Source organism: Aptenodytes patagonicus, chromosome 1 (assembly GCF_965638725.1).
Source record: "Aptenodytes patagonicus chromosome 1, bAptPat1.pri.cur, whole genome shotgun sequence".
In the NCBI taxonomy this organism is placed as follows: Eukaryota; Metazoa; Chordata; class Aves; order Sphenisciformes; family Spheniscidae; genus Aptenodytes; species Aptenodytes patagonicus.
In genome coordinates, this window is record NC_134949.1 from 57,093,146 (window position 1) to 57,112,225 (window position 19,080).

Consider the following 19,080-nt stretch of genomic DNA (forward strand, 5'->3'; position numbering starts at 1 on the left):
TGAAAGGGAGTTTAAGACTTCTGGTGTAACAGGGCGTGTCTCATCGCTGCCCATTGCCTTTGGTAGAGTTACATATCTGCCAATCAGCTTTTCATTTTTCCAATTTGACACCTTTCAGTAAAGCGTTCACTATACTACGTTAAGTATGCAATACATACAGGTTGCTAGAAACGAAAGCCGATAAAAACTGTAAAAGAATCCTTATATTCTTCCTGTATTCTTGGTGAATCTAGGAAGGTTTGATTTTGGACATTTTGGAAGACTCAGATGTTGAAACCATTCATTGAGTGGCTTGCTTTCCATTTCATATGAACAGTTGAAGAGAACACTTTTTGTGACTGGACTTTAAGCCATCCCTCAAATTTCAAGACGATTTACAGTCTTTGATATCCTCCTTCCTCTTTTTCCAAAAAAGGACCTTAAAAAGTAACTGCTTAAACACTACAGTTAATACTTGTTAGAATCTTGATGCTATTGGTTGGCTGGGGATTTTTTTTTTTTTTAGCAGAAATGTAAATACTCACTATTTGTAAGAAGTACACCAACCTAAGAAGCTTCTGAAAGACTTATTTTATCTATAGAACAGATGGACAATGACTGCACAAATTTCCTCCTACACTGCCTTCAAATCAGCTGCCTTGATCAAGAGGAAATGTCTATAGAGAGTTTTGTCACCAGCTGATGCAACCTTTATCTCCAAAGCTTTTAAGAGCAGCAGTAGTCACAGTGACTTGAACATGTTATCATAAATTTAAGTTAGACTGCAGTCACACAGCAACTATTTCCCAATGCTATTAATACTGCAGTTGACACAAAAGGATGCATATCTTGCATTAGCAGTGCTCTAAAACAGTACGTTAGCCCTCTACAACAGACTATTAACCAGTGACACCACTTGTGAATGCAAGCATTCTGAACACAGAATTGATGTTCAGAACTGACCAAAAGCATCCTGCTTTAACTCAAAAAATTGAAATAAATGCAAAATGAGCATAAAAGCCACCGCTTCCCCTTTCTTAACAAATTAAGATTTGTTGGTGCAAGTGTCAGAATCTTACTTTTAGCAGAGAATTTGTTCTCTTTCCTGGTTCGTCCCGTTTTCTTTAGGCAGCCATCACAGACAAAGCTGAAGCAAAAACAGGAGAAAGTGAAAAACCACTCCAAGTCAGACCGTAAAGTTCCTTAGCATCTTATCATTAGAAGCAAAATCTTTCACCAGATCTTCTCTGGTCTGGAAAATACCTTAACTGAATTTGAAATAAAAGACAGCACAAAGAACAGCGCCAGCAGAAATGGCCCAACTGTTTCAGAGCTGCAGAGAAGGAACTAAGCACCAGGGGGTGCATCTCCTGTCAGTCACTCATGTCACCACCTGCAAGCCCAGGAAACAGGATCTCCACTGGCAGGTCTAACAATATTGGCTTAAGTTATTCTTGGAACAAATAGTCTCAAACTGCAGTCTCTGATGAAGATGAGATACCGCAATACATAAAGCAAAAGACTGATATTTTTTCTAAACGCCCAAGTACGCTGTAGCATGAAATGATGGGCAGATTCTTCCTCAGTTACAGGATGTCTACCCTCTTCTGCAGCAATGTGGATGGGACAACAGAATGGTAAAAGTCATAGCCTTCTTGTCAAGAAAGGAAATACTTAAACTCTTACAGAGCTTTATCTACATAACATTTATCGGCTTTTTTAAAAAGCTTTTAAAGCAATCAGAAAAAAACCCAGTATTTTAATCAAGAACTATGGAGTATCTAAAGACGACTAGATTGTTTTTCAGATTTAATTTGATCACTGAGGTCAAAAAAAGTGAATTCACCTGTTAAATTCTTTAGTGGTTACAAATTTTTTTGAAGATGACAAAGCAATATGATTTGTATAGAAAATAGACCAGTATGAAATTGTTATCAGAACTAAAAACATCTTTTCATGAAGGACAAATATCTTATATATGTAAGATATATATATTTATGTTTAACATAAAAGGCTGAAACATAAGGCTGAAAGGCCCTCTTCCACACACAAATGTCAGAAACATTTAAGATGATGTGATGCCTAAATTTGATGTTACCCTATATATTCTGTAAAATTTTCAGGTGGGAATGCAACTTCTTCCATTAGACACTCTTTTAAATATAACCAATATAAGGAAGTTTATGCAGTGAATCTATCATATACTCTCTACTTAAGAAGGAGAAATTCCTCACCCAGAAGGCCAGATTATCTCATTATGAAGAACACAGATCTGGTGCATTTTTCTTCCACACTCTATACATTCAACAAATCTGTAGAAGGAAAAAAGGGGGAACGGAAGCAAGGTTAGTAGTATCATTACTTGCTTGTATATTTTGTAACATTTTATTAGAGGAGGTCTAACATTTAGGCTTTTGAGCCTATTTAACAGAGGGCACATCTATGCTGAGAACAGCCTCCAGAATGAATTAAGAATCTGTCAGCTCAAGTCAGGTAGACTATGCAGGGACGCATTATTATTACCATTTGCTTGCCTTACTGCCATCTGCTTCACTCATTTTTTTAAAGTGAAGCCCTTCTAAGGATAAAATCTGTAAACTGCTTGTTGCTATAATGAAGAGAAAGATGGATTCACAGGTCTCAGAAGCAAAGAACCAGGAGAAATAGTTGGCTGTTAGTTGCCTCACTATGCTTGAAGCCTGGGGTACATTGCAAATATACTGCAGAAAGGGGGGAAAGGAAGAAAACAGAAGCAATATCAAAGCCACTTTCAGAAGACTAGCAGAGATTTAAGGACAACTGAGGTAAGTGATATGGTCTACTTCACAGATGTTGGTGAATAATTCTCCAAAATACCTAAGGTTGTTTCATGTATCAGGACAATCTGACTCCTTTTGAACATGTCTATCTATAGGAGTCTGAGACTTTGAATGAATAGCTGTCATTTATGTAGGGCATATGGTATCATACTGTAAGTTAGGCTTGTATTCTAGCCTTAGGCTAGATCTTCACTATAACAAAGGGAAAGAAAAGTTATGAATCAAGTTACTATTCTCTCCTTCCCACAGCCCTTGTAAAACAGAACTGGCTGACCCTTATGCCCTTAGAAGGATGGTGTGGGAAGAAGACACATCCTTTTTGCTCATTCATTTGAGAATGAAGGTAATGTTTGCAGAGTAGCAGCATTGGTGTATAACTCAGGAACATGTAAAGTGGCTTCAAAAAAAAAACCATCAGCAATATAAAGAAAAGCAGCTGAGTCACCATCATCTTAACTTTACTGAATGTCTACAGTTTTGCTTCCAGAGCAGTGTAGAAGAACCGGCTGATTCAAATTTAACAACTTTCCCTTCTACTACAGCTCCCTGTAAAACATGACAATTAGAAAAGCCAACAGCACCAAAAGAGCTACTGCCAAATGACCCAAATCAGTTCTGAGACTTGAGCATTTGCCACAACAGGGTTTCAAAGCAGTTATCTGCATTCATCCTCCTGTTGAATCCACATTCAAAACAAAATGCACTAATTTCGGCCCATGCATAGTGTTACATATTTCTCAAGTACAGCTGTGGTGGTCTGGGTTCTCAGGACAGAAAGCCAGATATGCTGCTTACTTAGCAGCCCCTGCTGGCTAACAGAGCTACATGAAACTTGGAAAACACTGAAAAGCAAAGCTGATGGTGAATGAGTAACACGTATTTTACAAAATAGTTATAATGCAATGAGGATCATTCAAAGTGTGACAGCATTACTTACAGTTCAGGGTCCAGTGTATCATTTTTCCTTTTTGAAAACTGTTCTTTGTTTATCGTGCTACGGAGAAACAGGCAATAAAACTCAGTTTTAACACAAGACAACATACATTCATGCCATACCACACACCAAGACAAAACTTGCAAGCAGATTTTTTTAAACACTCACTGGCACTACAAGGAAAGGAGCTGTATTTCACAAAGTGATGGACAACTAAAGTATATGCCACTCTTGACTCTGCCTGTTGAAAACATTCTTTTCTTTGGGACAATAGCTTGTAGAGAACCACGTTGCTCCCTTATTCAGTTTTACTACAAGATAAATGGTAAAACTTGCTGACATTCGAGTTTTGGACCAGTCTGATCAGTATTTCATAGTGAAAGTACTATTTCATATGCCTCTCATATTCTGAAGGCACACAATTCCAATTATCTTTGATTACTGAGAAAGGCAGGTTATCTTATTTCAGATTCCCCTAGCCCTCCTCCTAGATTAACTTCAAAGGATAAATTTCAGCTTCCAAACTCGGCAACCCCAGCTCAGCCACTACTCTACACTATCTTTACCTTCCCTACAGCATTTGCTAGGCTAGAAATTCCACCTTTTTGACAGTGAGGTCCCAGGTATCTTTTACACCAATCTGGTTCAAAACAGTCAAGAACAATCATAGAAGAATACCCAGATCTCAGAATTTACCCTGAAGAGAGTGCTGTAAAATGCGAGATGATCAGTATGTGCCTCTCTGAGAAGCAATGACAGAGATCTAATCCAACTTGCATGAGGTGCATTAACCTTCCTATCCTTTTATTTCAGTGTTTATTCTGAATAGTGCCACCTGCAGAATACTTCAAGCTCCTTATCAGATTAATGAGGAAGGTTCAATCTCCCAATTACCTCAAACTATTATTATAATATAGTGAGTAGAACTGTAAACAGGACCTAACATATATTACTAATCTTTTTTGCTTTTGTTCATTTTAACTATAGGTTGTGAGAAGATAGGAAGGGAGCAGGATCTCTATGCCCCAGTAAAATGAGTTCCTAAGAGAAAGCCTGTAAGCAGGTGAGAGAACATTCAACAGTACTTGCTCCTCATGTGCAGCCTATAGCCTCCATTTTCACCACACACCAACCAAGCATTTAAATCAGCTATGAAAAAGAATACCAGGAGCTGGAAGTACATTCTTACCATTGCTTGTGTTCAAAGAGCTTTTGATTGTTTTCATTATTGAAAAAAAAAAATTGTATCCAGCATCTGTGTTTTCAAATCTAATGTAAAAATCAAAAGCACTCTATGCTGCCTTCTACCTTGACTCAAAGGTTTGTGGCCAAACCATTCCAACTTATCTGTATGAGAAATCATACTCTCTCAGCAGCTAAACAAAAATTTATATATAAACATGAATATATTTGATGTTTATTTATACACAGATTTACATGTATATAGATACTTGCTTCTCTCATATGCAAGTACTTCATATCCCACATCTCGTATTAACAAAACTGGACAATATTGATTAAACTTTGGGTCTTTGCTTCTAGTAGAGTAGTAATCCATACTATCCACAGGGACATGGCCCATTGTACAGACCAGCATACGAACATTATTTCTTTCTTCTTCCTTCCCGAAAGGCAGATGTACTCTTACATCTTCCCAAACCCCAGTGGATTCTTTCAGTACTGTTCTGGATACATCCATCAGCGAAACCAGGATTTGGTAACATGCTGCTAAAGACAACTTCTGCTTCTAGTGAAAGTTAACTCAGTTTGTCCAGTTACCAACTTTGACAACTCTCCCCTTGGCTTCAGACTTTCCTAAGTTCCTCACTTGCTTCTACCTGCAGTGTTCCTGCCCTGCCCCCAAAGAGCTTTCTTCAACAGCTCAAAGAGTAACTGCTTGGCACTCATCTGTCCCCTCAAGGGTTTCCTTAGTCTCCCAAAATTCTGTTTCAAGGTTTTTTGAGGAGGTGTGAGGAGGTTACAGCAGAATGAAAGACTGTCCCAACAGTTTTCCACCAGCATGGAAAAGGCAACTAAATCCATGCATGGCCTTTTACCGTGATCACCTCAACAACTGCACAGTATTTCTCATAAGCAGATGGCACGCCAACAGTAAAATATTCATACGGCAAAAGGAGGTTGCCTGCTTCTGATTTGCATGAAAAACAATCTGAAGTTGAATACAAGTTTAATAGCATAGCCAGTCTATAAACAGAATGGTACGTTTGACTATTTCAAACTATGTCTGTCACCTACCTGCCTGCACACATAGTTATTTTTCTGCAGTGAAATACTTTCACATTTTTTCAGAAAAAAGCAATTCTCTTCTTTCCCCTCTATTGGTATAGTTGCAATTTTAAGCACTAAGTGCTTATTTCTCACTACAGTTCAGTCAGTCCAGATCTTAAAAGCAAAAAAAAAAAAAAAATCTACAGCGCAAGTCCAGGCTTTTACGAAGAATATCTGGTCCACCCTCTACTAGCCTACAGACAGCAAGGGTTACCTAAAACGAAACTCTTTCCCTTTGAGAAAGCACTATAGACCATGATACAGCTTATGCACGCATGGCCCAAGCAAACACAAGTAACTCACGTTTGAGGTTGTGATGGGTCATCTCCCAGAGAAACGCTCTCCCCTTGGATTTCGTTGAAGCACTTCTCACAGAAATGATACCTGTCAGCAAGAAGGCCATATTTGGGTGAACTGCTCCGTCCATACAACACAGCCCAAGCCAAGCAACGGAGCCACCAATCACAGCAGGCCAAGGAAGGGACAGGAGCAGAGAGCAGGTCATCAACGGCGACAAGGATATTCAATGATGCAGATTTATGGGCCCCACATTGTGTTTGGTTGGTTTGTTTTTGGGTTTTGTTTTTTTTTTTTTGCGCAATCAAAGCCAAGTGCAGACAATGACAAGCATGAAGGAGAAATAAAAAAAATAACACACACACGAACAAAGAAATGGGGGTTTGCAGGACAAAAACAAAAACATAGAAGCAGGACAAGACAACACAAAGCAGAAAGCCAAGGCAAAGCACAGATTAGCATTCAATCTCTCAAATGGGTTCACAAGCAGCAAATGATTAAAGCAAATTAAACAAGAGTATTCCATTTTAGCATACCCATACCCTCTTCATTTTAATAATCCATGCCACGTACAGCAAAGAATTAAAATGAGAAAGGGGAAAGAGCAGAAGGAAGGAAGAACTGCTACTCTGACTTGTACATCAGCACAGCAGTTCTGTTGGCAGGAGGATCTGCAGGAGATCAATGGAAGAGGGATAGTCTTCCATCTTAAATGTATAAATGCTGAATGGCCACAGGTTTCTCTCCCAGTTGAAAGGGAAAGCTAAACATCAGAAGCTTAAAGAACAATAAAATCTGTCCTCAAAATCTTACAGATGTTAATTATAGAACTGTCAAACTGTATGTTAACTAAATACCTGACATTAATTACACACATAATGCTCTACATTGACGTGATTCTGCCATAGCCCAGTTTGAGTGTAGAACAGTCCAGGTATCAATACAGCAAGCATTACAGAGAAACTTTTCATTTAATGTTTGAATAAAATAGCGATTAACTGAAGATTCTACCCCAGCCCTCAAAAATGTTCTAAAACTGTGGCCTCTCCATTACTAAGGCATGTTAATTGAGTGCACAAGACACATAAAAATAAAAAGAAATAAAAGAAAATTCAAACAAGTTTATAATAAAGCCACACAAACCAACACTATAGCAGCTGTTAAGCTAAAAACACAGGTCTCAACCTTCTCTCCCAATTTTCATCTGAGATAATGCAGAGAACAGTACTTCTGGAATTGTACATTTCAGTCTATAGATATATATGCATGTGTGTATATAACGTAATTTACAAGTCACATGTATGCAGGTGTTATAGTGCAAACATTCCCTTCTAATGTTTGAAAACATGTAAAGCATGTCAGAGTTTTGAATAATAGTCTTTTGGTCCATCTAGTGCTTGCCCACAGATAAACGTAAGCAGAAGATACTGACTTATGATACGAAAAGCTCTACATTATATAAGTCTAAAACTACAGTAGTTATTATGGGATACTATAAGCTTATTTTCTACTTCTTCACTCTTAAAAAACCTCCATTCACTGCTATAGACCTTTATGAAGCCTAAAATATAATACCTGTAGCTCTTCGGTTGCTTTCACCTGACCAGGTGCTTAAGAAAACTACAATTCCTGCAAAATCTTCTTGGCTTTCAGATAGAAGCCTTAGTGTTTTTGTTGTTTTGGGTTTTTTTGTTTAAGGTGTTGGAAAGAATGGAGAACAGGAACTAAATTGATGGAGGTGACATAGTTTGGAGGTAACCAGATGTCTGCTCTAACAGGTGCATTCTGGTGACAGGCCAGGGGATACGGGAGTGTTATAGCATGTATTTCCCTTGCTTCTTCCTGCCTTGCTTCCCCAATTGGCAAAGAGACACCTAGCAAGAAACCTTCTTTCAGAAGTCAAATAGGTTTTAATCCTTTAGTAAACCCCAATTCAAAAAAATATTCAGAGAGCGCTGTAGAAGTGACAGCACTTTACACAGCTGCTGACAGCTACTGCAAGACAACTCCCTTAAGGAAACTTGGGGAGAAAAAGCAAGCATCAATCTACTGAAGATCTGAATACACAAATCTTCCAATGAAGATCTGCACCACAAAACTAAGTTTGCTCTTCAGTGTTAACATAATGAGAAAAACAAAGACTTGCCAAACAGTATGCATTACAAGCATTAATATACTTGCTGCATAGTTTACACAATGTTCTGCATGAAAAATACTGCTGCATGGTAGGAAGCAAAAGACAACAGACTTGTATATATGATTTGTAGATAACTGAAGATTTAATTAACTGTAGGATAAAAATTTAGTAAAACATCACGTTTCTGCAAACAAGAGGAAGAGCAAAGACTGCAGTGAACTTCTGCAGAAAGAAATCATTAGCACACAAGGTAAACTATTCAAGGGCACTTCCAGCAAATTTTTATCTTAAAACACAAAGGTGTACACATATAAAGAAAGTATATATGTAAATACATGCACGCCTTTTAACAGATTTGATTGCAGCATGCACAAAACCGCACCAAGTGAGTTTTCCTTACCTGTTCTGGTAACTGTAGTAAGTGGCATCTCGAGGGATTGTGCATAGCTGTTTGCCATAGCAACACAAAGTCTGTGGCGAGAACTCCAACTACAAAGAGGAATGGGTCGTCTTAGTACTCATACGTGTTTTCACTTGCTCTCCACAGGAAGCAAGTGAGACCCAGACAATGATCATTTCCACCTTATTCTGTGCACAGACCTCACAGTACAGCAAGTGTATGAAGTGCTAGAGTCACAAAAAATGTTCAGTGGTCTGTTATTCTCAAGCTAGCTCTTCTCCAAAGATGGAAAGCATACCAAAACAAGACAATGGAAATAAAGAGTCTCAATATATAGTGAAACAGAGAGCACTTCTGCAGTAACAAAAACACGTCTGTTTAATTTGCAATAGCAAACGGGTTTGCCCTAATCAAAATAAGCCTTCCTGTTTTCCCCCAAGGGCTTATATACAAATAGATGATTTAAGCACTAGATAGAATTAGAAGATCCATAAAAACCTCAAAATCAGATTACTCAGGATTGCTAAATCCTGGTTAACTTTCAAAATTTTTGACACACCATAACTGCTAACAACTGCAACTGCTGTATTCCCCCCCCCCTTCAATACCAGGAAGCAAGCAGACAATATTTAGCAGACTAAAAAGATTTGTTTTCTTACCTTTCTTCCACAGCAATAACCAAGGCTCTGCATAACTGGGTCAATTTCTTGCTCAAACACCTCTGCCAGTTTGGAACAGTACTTATATACCCGAGATGTTTTGCGGTTATACAGCCAGGCATTATTGAACATGAGCCAGATGTCATCTACATATTGCCACGGTTCCTGATATTGTCCTGTGTCTAGCTTCCGCTTGATAGTAGAAAGGTCCATGGGGTTCTTCACTATGTCAAAATAATCCTGCAAGAATACGCAGCATATCAAAACACTACTACACAACTATGTTGTGACACGACAGCATGTGCATTCTGAGCATAAAAATTCTTCTGCAGTACATCAAGAAAAACAGGTTCCTCCCTGACTTGATTGTCAAACTGCTTGTGACGTGCAATGAAATCTCTAAGCAATACCGTATCACTCCCCAGTGCTTCCTTTTCATTATTCCTTTATTTCTCAGGCTCTATTGCTCTTCCACTCCTGATGAAATAAAGCCACTAATTTTAGTCAGCAAAACAAGTATTACAAAAAGTAGGAAGTGGCAATGTTTTTGCAGCCACTGTGATCTGAGGATATATACAAAAGCATTAACAGAAAGCAACTGTTTTTAGTAGACCAGACAACCTAATAAACAAAAAGAAATAACTTTATTAGATGATAAAAGATACCACGTCTCCTCTAAAGAATGCCTTTTTCCAACACCCCCCCCATCAGTTATAGGATCACTTCTCCTACAAAAGTCCTCAGAATATGGCAGCCAATTGAGAGCTTGTTAAAGAATATTAGCAACATTTATGCCTGCTTATAATACTGCAAAAATTCAAGGCCTGTTGTATCTATCCTAAAAAAAAACCCACACCAAAATCAAACAAAAAAACCTTTCAGGCAAAAAACATTGCCCAAAGCACCTAAGAAGGACTTCTAAGTTTACTATTTATACACAAATATGTATACATATGTCATCAATCCAGAGAGCTTAACACACAGATCCTTGAAGGACAGTAATGTCTTCTGAAGACAGTTCTAAAACAAGCAGAAAATTCGACCTAAACAAAAACTAGAAGTTGAATAGTCTCCTCCTTGCTTATAACAGATTAATAATCATTGATGGATTTATTTATTTTTTTAAAGTGGTCTTGATCTGCTTAGTTTCCCACATATTCAGCCAAGTTTTATATACGATGAGAAACACCTACGGAATTCAGCAATACAAGCATCACAACATAAAGCAACATCCATAAAAAGCCCACATAGCACCAGGGATCTTTCGGTAATCACTTCAATGCACGGCATACCAGCTTATTTATCAAAAGGAACACAGAACTGAACAAACTTCTGAAAAAACAAACTTTCCTAAGTCAGACATTGTATGTTCCGCTGCCTAAGCTAAACCTCTCCAAATGCATCACTATAAAAGTGTTAACAAGACAGATTTTAGCTGTTCTCAAACAGGTATGTCATAATATAGTAGTTTTGAATTAAAGCCAGAAAAGTATCCTGCTAAGACACTCACAGGAATTCCTAGTAGTTGGGGATCCACAGGCTGTCGAAATGGAAGAGACTCTGGATCCTGACGGTAAAGTGCCTCCAGTGTTGGCATAAGGGCCTGCCGCAACTCTTCTGGCTTGAAAACTTTTGAAAAACAATCAACATTAGAAAGATAGCAGAAACAGCTGTAAGGAAGAAACCTGCTAGAAAATGTGAGGTCTGTGGAAAAAGACTACAGACAATGGGTTTAAGTTACTTAGCATGGCTTGTTTATTCTCTGCAACACTGAGTTCCGAGAAGGATATTAAAATCATCACCTGGACACAAGGAGATGGCCAAAATATTAAAGAGAATCTTGTTTTTATCATAGGAAGACACCGCTGAAATTAACAGAGCTGGTTTGCATTGCAAATACGGCTCCTCTCTGAGGTCCCAAGAAAAAACTTGTCTAGAAAATCTGTAACTGAGGAGTATTTCAAATCTCTATTGTAGTGACATTTTTACTAAGGCTTGACAATTTTACTAAGGCTTAATGTCTAATACTAAAGACTTAAAGAACTTGCCCAAAGCCAATTACAAGCACATGTGTTATTAGACATTTTTGTCCAAAAGCCACAAAGAACAATCCATATAAGCCTACTGAGTACCAACGAAGAAAGCTCAGGTTTTTTCCCCCCAAAGATTTCTCTAGGGAGATGCAGTAAATTTGAGTTAAAACAGTGTTCCTGCTTACTTTTTTTCTTAGACTGCCCAGCTGCCGGAGAAGACTGAGTAGCTGGAGTAGTAGGCCTTTCTTCCCCATCTGGTATTTCAGTCTTCACTTCGGATTTCTTCTCTTCTTGTTCCATTGGGTCTTGTTTACATTCCTCCACAACTGGTTCTACTTTAACCTGCAAAGTAGTTTGGAGCCTGTCACTTAGCCTCCTGTAAAGTCACCCATCCACATTTCTGTCCTTTAAACCTATCTGCCATCCTGCCCACCACTCTTCCCTAGGATTAAGGGTATTACTTTGTAGTCAAAACTTGCCTAAAACTTGAGCAGATGTGCTAGAACGCATCTTTAAACATTGCGGTAGTAGCAATGATGAGCTGCTAACTAGTTCTGAGCTGCAAGCAGACACACAGGTACTCATCCAGCTCTTCAGGCAGGTCTGGCAGTCTCTCCTACACTGGGGCTGCCAGGCTGACACTGCTGGCGGCCACCGTCCTAGCTGTCCTCACAGTGACAAGTTGTCAGTGCCCAGTAAAGCAGCCCATCATTTACATATCCGCTATTCTAACATTTAACAGCTGTCAGTAACATCTGAAGGACTGACCTGAGTGCCCTCTTACATTGGCATTTACCAAAAAGCCTCATAGCTGCAACCACATTATCATGGTCCTTCCTGTGGCCACTGTCTTCTACCACCATTTCACCACAAAACAGAGACCCTTCTTTAGAAAGAAGTAGAGGAAGACAATCAAAATAGCAGCAGCAGGTAGCACCTACAGCTCTCATTGAACTCTGGAAGGAATGGCTTGCATGGAGACAGAAAGCATCTAGCAGCACTAGATAAAGAAATTCTACGCAACAACTGGCCAACAATCTCACCTCAGATTTCTCCTCCATTTGCAGCTCTGTTTGTTCTGGTTCCCCTTCATCTGTTTTAATATCCATTTTCACTTCCTGCAAGGGTGGCTGCTGCTGCTCTGGAACAGTCTGCTGAGAGTTCACCTCTGTGCTGCTGGTGGATGGGGGGTTGGATACCTGCCCATCAATGCTTACAGCCGGCTGTGAAAGCTGAGGGAACAAAACACACATTACAAACAGGCTTCTAATGAACTTATTTTTCTTTCTCTAAACTACCTTTTACCTATACTATGTTTCCACCAAGTTTAAATGCACTCCAGTCCTTCTACTTGCTTCACCTGATGAACATACTGCTACACAACTACAACTACAGAAAAACATGCAACAGAAACGTGCACTGAAAGGCCAAATATATAGATAATTACATACTGTTTCCCTATTGTACACCACCACTATACATACATAGACATAACTAAAGACCTCATCCATGTTTCACAGTGAATTTCAAAACATGCACTAGATTTCTGAAAAATACTCCCTCGCTGGAAACACCAGATGATCTATAGACTTGATGTAAAAAGGTTACTTCCCAAATGCAGTAAAACCTATTTTGATATTAAACATGCCAGGAGCTACCTCCATTATCACAGACTTGCACAAAAATAAAGACCAACTGAAAATTAAACATTACACAAACATTTGCAGGGAGAGCACAATTAAAGTATTTCCTTACAGGTGTTGTGGGGTGCTGAGGCTGCAGCGGTGCTGTTGGTGTGGGAACAGATGCTGTCGTGCTCTGCTGTGACAAGGGTTGTTGCTGTTGCTCTGCAGAAGGGGTAACTGGAACTGGAGGCTGGACTTGTGGAGGCAGCTGTGCCTGTGGAGGTGTTGGAGTCTGTCTCTGAGGGGGGTGCATAGTTTGCGACTGTGGTCCAGGTGGCATTGCCTGAGGAGTAGGTGTGGGGGCAGTGGTGGCAGCTGCTGCTGTTGCCTGCTGTTGCTGTGATCCCAAGCCTGGGGGCGTGTGGTGAGGTGTCGGGGTTCGACTAGGTACTGGAGAAGGAGAATTTCGGTGCATGGGAGGCTGTGGAAGAGGTGGGCAGTGAATATGGCTCCCTTGAGAACCTGGAGCCATTGCAGGAGAATTCACAGGACAGGAAGCGCTGGTCATTTGTGCCTGTGGGAAAACAAGTACACATTTGCAATGACTTGAAATAGAAAAGGAGGGGAATTACTGTCAAATGGCTGCTTTCCCACAGTTACTGGCATACTTTTAAAAATGTGACAAATTATCTGTTTTTTTTTTTAAACTCTATTTCACAAGGAGAAACCATCTATTCAATTTATTTTGCTCCACATGAATATAAAGCCGTTTTAAAGTTTATTCAGCTCTAAAAGAGATGTTTCAATAGAATAACTTATACTTGTTGATATGTTTAAAGAATGGCACACCTACACTCCCAGTTTGCAAAACATTTCTTTCTTTTCTAAAACTGCAGATTTGTATATCCTGAATATGGGACAATGCACCACAGTGAAAAACTGCAAATACACTTAGTGTGCTCATGTCCCCACCCCCAAGACTGGAAACTGAATTTATCATGAGAAGTAAGTACAGCTGTAACTGTACCATTATGAGATTACAAAAAAATGGTACTGGTCAAGGAAAAGAGCTGTCACTCCACAATAATCTTGCCTGCAAACTAGGAAGAAGCATCAACGAGAAGCAAACTGACGTTCCCTACTTCTTCCTGGCCTGAAAGGTTCTTGCTGAAAAGGGAGAGGGAAAGGACAGAAAGGAAACTGCTAGACCGTATGTTCAGATCTTTCGTAGTGATAACCCTCCTGTCCCCCAAAGCCAGGAACACATATTGGTCCTGGATAGACATGCCTTTTTATGACTTATTCTTCCACGATCTCTTAATTTCTCAGGCTCTGCTGCCTCATTATTAAGCAAGAAATTCTTAACTACTGCACTGCTGAGTAACAATTTCTTCTTTGCTCCATAAAACCAAACTTAAAAAAATTCCTGTCACACTTAAACTTAAGCCTAAGAACAAGCCAACAATGTTTCACCCTTGCCATTCCCAGTGCTACATCAGGAAAATGCAATCTCAATAAATGAATTCAGTTGACTACAATTCCAAAAGCATCTTGAGAAAACAAGTTCTCCTCCATTACTACTTACTGAACAATGAAAACAGTATGTGACAGAGCCCACTGACACCACTTTCAGAAATCAGAAACTTACTTGAGAAACTGGTGTCTGATTGCCAGGCTGAGTCATAGGCATGCTCGCTGTGTTCATTCCTGGGGAGGAGGCAGGGAACTGGGTCTGTTGTAGAAACTGATTCTGACCAGAAGGCTGGCCAACTCCTGGCTGCTGCATACGTGAAGGAAATCCCATCTGTTGGAGAGGAAAGGAACTAATTTCACACAATGTGCGTACACCTCCATAACATTTTACAAAAAACATTCATCTTGCAGAAATTGATGCTCGCCGCTTATCTGTAGCATACAATATGGAAAGCCTACTATAGTTCCTCTCAAAAACCAGAAGTTATAATGATTTCCCTTGTAAGCCAAGGAAAAGGATATTGAATTCAGATTGGGACTGTGACTCAACGTTTAATCTTTGTTCCTTGTTTTAAGGGTGCAACAGCACTAAAAGCCACTTAAACTTAATTTTTAGGCAATTTTTACCACCAAGACCTAAAGGCTTACCACAGACCAGACAAACCTTTCAGTGGAGATGCAAAAGGAGGAACCAAAGGGTCAACAGAATGAAGAAATAATGCTTGATTTTTTTTAATCTCTTTTTATTTATCTTAAGGAAACCACAGCCAACAGAGGCAAACCTGAGAGCTCAACACCCTGAACGAAACGCACACTGACCTGGTTCATGGCCCCAGCCTGGCTTAGCTGTCCAGGGTGCTGAAGAGGAGGGGTTTGCCGGGGTCCCATCGGTGACAGCTGCATGTTCATCTGGCCAAACTGATTCATTCCTGTGTGTTTGTGCCAAAAAACACTTATAAACAAAGGCCTGAATTCTCCTTTGGGCACCATTCAACATTTGGAGAAGAAATGCTGTCAGTTTCTTCCTAATTTCGTTTTCTAGCAACCAGTTTTCAAGCATGCAATACTATAAAGGAAATATTTCCTTCTATCAACCAGTTACATGGAACAATTTTAAATATAAAGTGTCCAAGCTACCATACTACTTCAGAATACAGACTAGGTTTTTACCCCCAAAAGACTTGTTTCCACTAACTTATCAAGGCTCTGAAGTTTGAGAACTACTGGTGTACGTGATAAATAACCAAGAGTGTCACATCTACTGCTGAAGATCAACTTTCTACAGAAAGTTGCATTATCTTAATTACATATTAGAAATTCACTTATTGAATCCCAAACCATATGTTCACTTCCTTAAGTACTTTGTATGTTGGCTACAATACTTCTTGAATATGTAACAAAGATTCTGCCCCTTCCTTCTGAGCAATAATTCTCACCATCTTCCCTCTGCCACCAATGTGTTCTCATCTAAGCTGGCTAGGCCTACCATGTTTGACTGACCCCACCATCCTATGTTCACACGATCAGAAGTTCCAAAAGGATCAAGTTCTTTACTTAACAAAGCAAGCAGCTAACATGCAGCTCTTAAATTCACAAGATCATGAAATGCTATTAGAGATATATATATAGTTTTTTCTATATATAATATATATAGTTACATAAGTATTATACAATATAGATAGCTATTTTCTTAATCAAATGGGGAAACTGCAGGTGAAACAAGGGCTATAACACTTCAGCAAGAGCTGCCCAATTCCAAGATTCCTTCAAAATCACAGTAGCGAATTTTCTTCAAATATTTACCTGGCTGTGCCTGCATGCGATTCATCATCTGGTTTGGCACATTGGCACGTATCAGGGTTGGGTCGGGAAGAGGACCATCTGGAAAAAAAAGATATTGGAATAAGATTATGGCATTTAGAAGACCACCAGGTTTTATCCACAAAACATTTTAGTGAGAATTACACACTAAAACCCATGTGTAAAAGAAAAAAAAAGTACAGACACAGTCCAGTAACTGTAAACACTTTTCAAGAGTCCTCAAAGTGTGAAGCAAAACCAGAAACTTCCTTGAAAATTTCCATTTCCATTGACAGAAATATCCTCTGACTTAGAGTCAGCTTTCAGAAATTGAGGACAAATTTGGAGTACGTTACCGAGATAAAACGACAAACTCAGCAGCTCACGAACATTCCAGACCACAAGAACTTCTACAGACCACTCTACACTGTTACACCACCTCTAGATTTAAAACACTATGAAAACTATATGGCTCAGAGTATTTATCAAAGCTCTGAAGTTTGAGAACTACTGGAGTACATGATAAATAACCAAAAGTGTCACATCTACTGCTGAAGATCAACTTTCTACAGAAGTTACAGCAAATAAAGTCACAGCATCAACCATTAAGAACCTTTCTTGGATCTTGGTAATGCATCTCGGTAAATCCTGTTCTGACACTAAGCATAAAAAGACCCAGAACTGGATTTACCAAGATACATTCAAACTTAAGCAGGAGAAAAAGGACTCAGATCAAGATTCTTGTAGCATATACCTGGAGCTACTGGATCTTTCTGCAGTGTTAGGAAAAAAAACCACCCAGGAAGTTTTTTTTGCCTCCTCAGTTGACTAATTCACATTTTGACCCTATCTTCTTAGACAACTTATTACAGTGTCAGTGACAGTAATACATCCGTTCCCATGAGGAGTCTCAAGAACTAAATTCTTAACCATAAAGTATCTAAGAACATGCAGGACTGAATGAAGGAGAAAGTCCTTTTCTTCTGAGAAGGAAGCTCTCAGGAGAGAGACGGGGATGGTGTGGCGTGGGCTCTAAAAAATATGGTTGCAGAACTGTTGCGCTTAGTTTTAAGAAAGACTATTTCAGTCTCCAGAGCTGTCAGTCTACAATCACAGACAATAAAAATAATCTTAAAACAGATTTTGACTCAAATAGTTAATAAAATATTAGTTCTCTTTTAAAGTTAAATCAGAGTAAGGGATGCAATTCTATTTAGAAATGTACAGTTTAAAATTCTGTATTTCAATTATTTACAGGACTTAACCAGAAATGCAAGATTACAGTGTTAGCAGATGCCTTTCTCCACTTTCTAACTAAAAATATCATCCACAATAAGTAGTGATACCTGTTTTTATCTGTTACCCAAATAAAAATATACTAGATACCCGACAGTCTATAGCGCCTCATCCCTTCCTAATATTGTAAAGAGACATTACACTCTTCAGCAGCATGATAAGTTTTGATCATTGACTCCTCTCCAAAGTCAATTTTATTCTAATATACAAATGCATGGTTAGCAGGGAATCTAATAATAATAATCTGTTTAGCATTAGGAAGGTCAATTCAAGTAACAGAACTACTGTGAAATAGAAGACAGCTGCATGGGGGAAAAGAGTGAAATCTGGTTCTCATTGCATGCTGGAAAGGCCATTTGTCCGGAAAAAAACAAACGTGGCACAGAACAAGCACTATCTAAACTTTCAAAGGCATAAATACCTAAGTACTCCAATCATCATACTCTCTGTTAAGCAACAATAGTAATAGTGATGATAATTCTAAACACCACACAATTAAGTATTATGAAAATATATTTCTCTTACAGTAACCGAAGTTATCTTCAATTAATTCTAGAGGTGAATCTAATGAGACTTAAGTTCTACAATGTCAAGGATGCAACTTAATCTCCATTCCCTCCACCCTCAAAGTAAGTGTAAAGGTTTAGAATATTTCAATTTGTTCACAAGACTAAATGCTTTTAGATAATCTACGGTCATTAATTAACACATAAGCAAAGCAAAGATTTTGCAAGTACTTCTGAACAAAGAGGAGAAAGTTGTGTTTAATTTTGAGGAAGCCAGGTACCTGTGAAACAAGAAAGGCAAAATGGTCACCAGGCTACCAAAATGACATTACACAATTCCCCTGTACCAGGTAGTCAGTAACCCAACTGTTCTTACTTGCAGACATCCCTGGCTGGGGCTGTCCCATGTTGGGCCCCTGAGTCATGGGAGCCTGTGGCATGCCTGGAGCATTTGGGATCATGTTTTGCTTCTGCAGCCTGGTTCTTCGTTTCTCCTCCAACTCCTTCTGAATCTTATAGATCTTCTCCGCTAGCAAGTGGTAGTACTCTGCCTGTTGGGGAGGAATACAAGTCAGGAAAGGAGATGACAAACACATATTAAGTAAAGACCACAGGTCCCAGTGATCCAAGCTTGGAAAACAGCCTTCCACACACACACACTTCTGCTTGGGCGGGGGTGGCTCTCCCTTTGCAGGGGCTGCCACACAGACGGGAGGGCAAAAAGGGGCACTGCTCAGGGCATTGCTGGCAACCATTAGGCCAACACTGGACGTTTTGCTTCTCACGTTCTCTCACGTCCAACACTTCTTTGGGAGAATCACAGCAAAGAGCTT

At 39.2% G+C, this 19,080-nt stretch overlaps 1 protein-coding gene across 1 annotated transcript in view; it reads right to left on the reverse strand.

Annotated features, from left to right (window-relative positions):
* Positions 1 to 19,080, reverse strand: part of EP300 (EP300 lysine acetyltransferase) — a 66,789-nt gene that overhangs the window by 12,567 nt on the left and 35,142 nt on the right. The window contains exons 10-23 of the mRNA XM_076337206.1: positions 18,624 to 18,798; positions 16,449 to 16,526; positions 15,465 to 15,574; positions 14,821 to 14,976; positions 13,303 to 13,746; positions 12,591 to 12,779; positions 11,733 to 11,889; positions 11,025 to 11,143; positions 9,515 to 9,754; positions 8,856 to 8,944; positions 6,325 to 6,405; positions 3,736 to 3,792; positions 2,214 to 2,291; positions 1,059 to 1,126 (exon numbers count right to left, since the gene is read on the reverse strand). Coding sequence (XP_076193321.1) covers positions 1,059 to 1,126; positions 2,214 to 2,291; positions 3,736 to 3,792; positions 6,325 to 6,405; positions 8,856 to 8,944; positions 9,515 to 9,754; positions 11,025 to 11,143; positions 11,733 to 11,889; positions 12,591 to 12,779; positions 13,303 to 13,746; positions 14,821 to 14,976; positions 15,465 to 15,574; positions 16,449 to 16,526; positions 18,624 to 18,798 — 2,041 coding nt within the window. The remainder of the gene's footprint in view (positions 1 to 1,058; positions 1,127 to 2,213; positions 2,292 to 3,735; positions 3,793 to 6,324; positions 6,406 to 8,855; positions 8,945 to 9,514; positions 9,755 to 11,024; positions 11,144 to 11,732; positions 11,890 to 12,590; positions 12,780 to 13,302; positions 13,747 to 14,820; positions 14,977 to 15,464; positions 15,575 to 16,448; positions 16,527 to 18,623; positions 18,799 to 19,080) is intronic.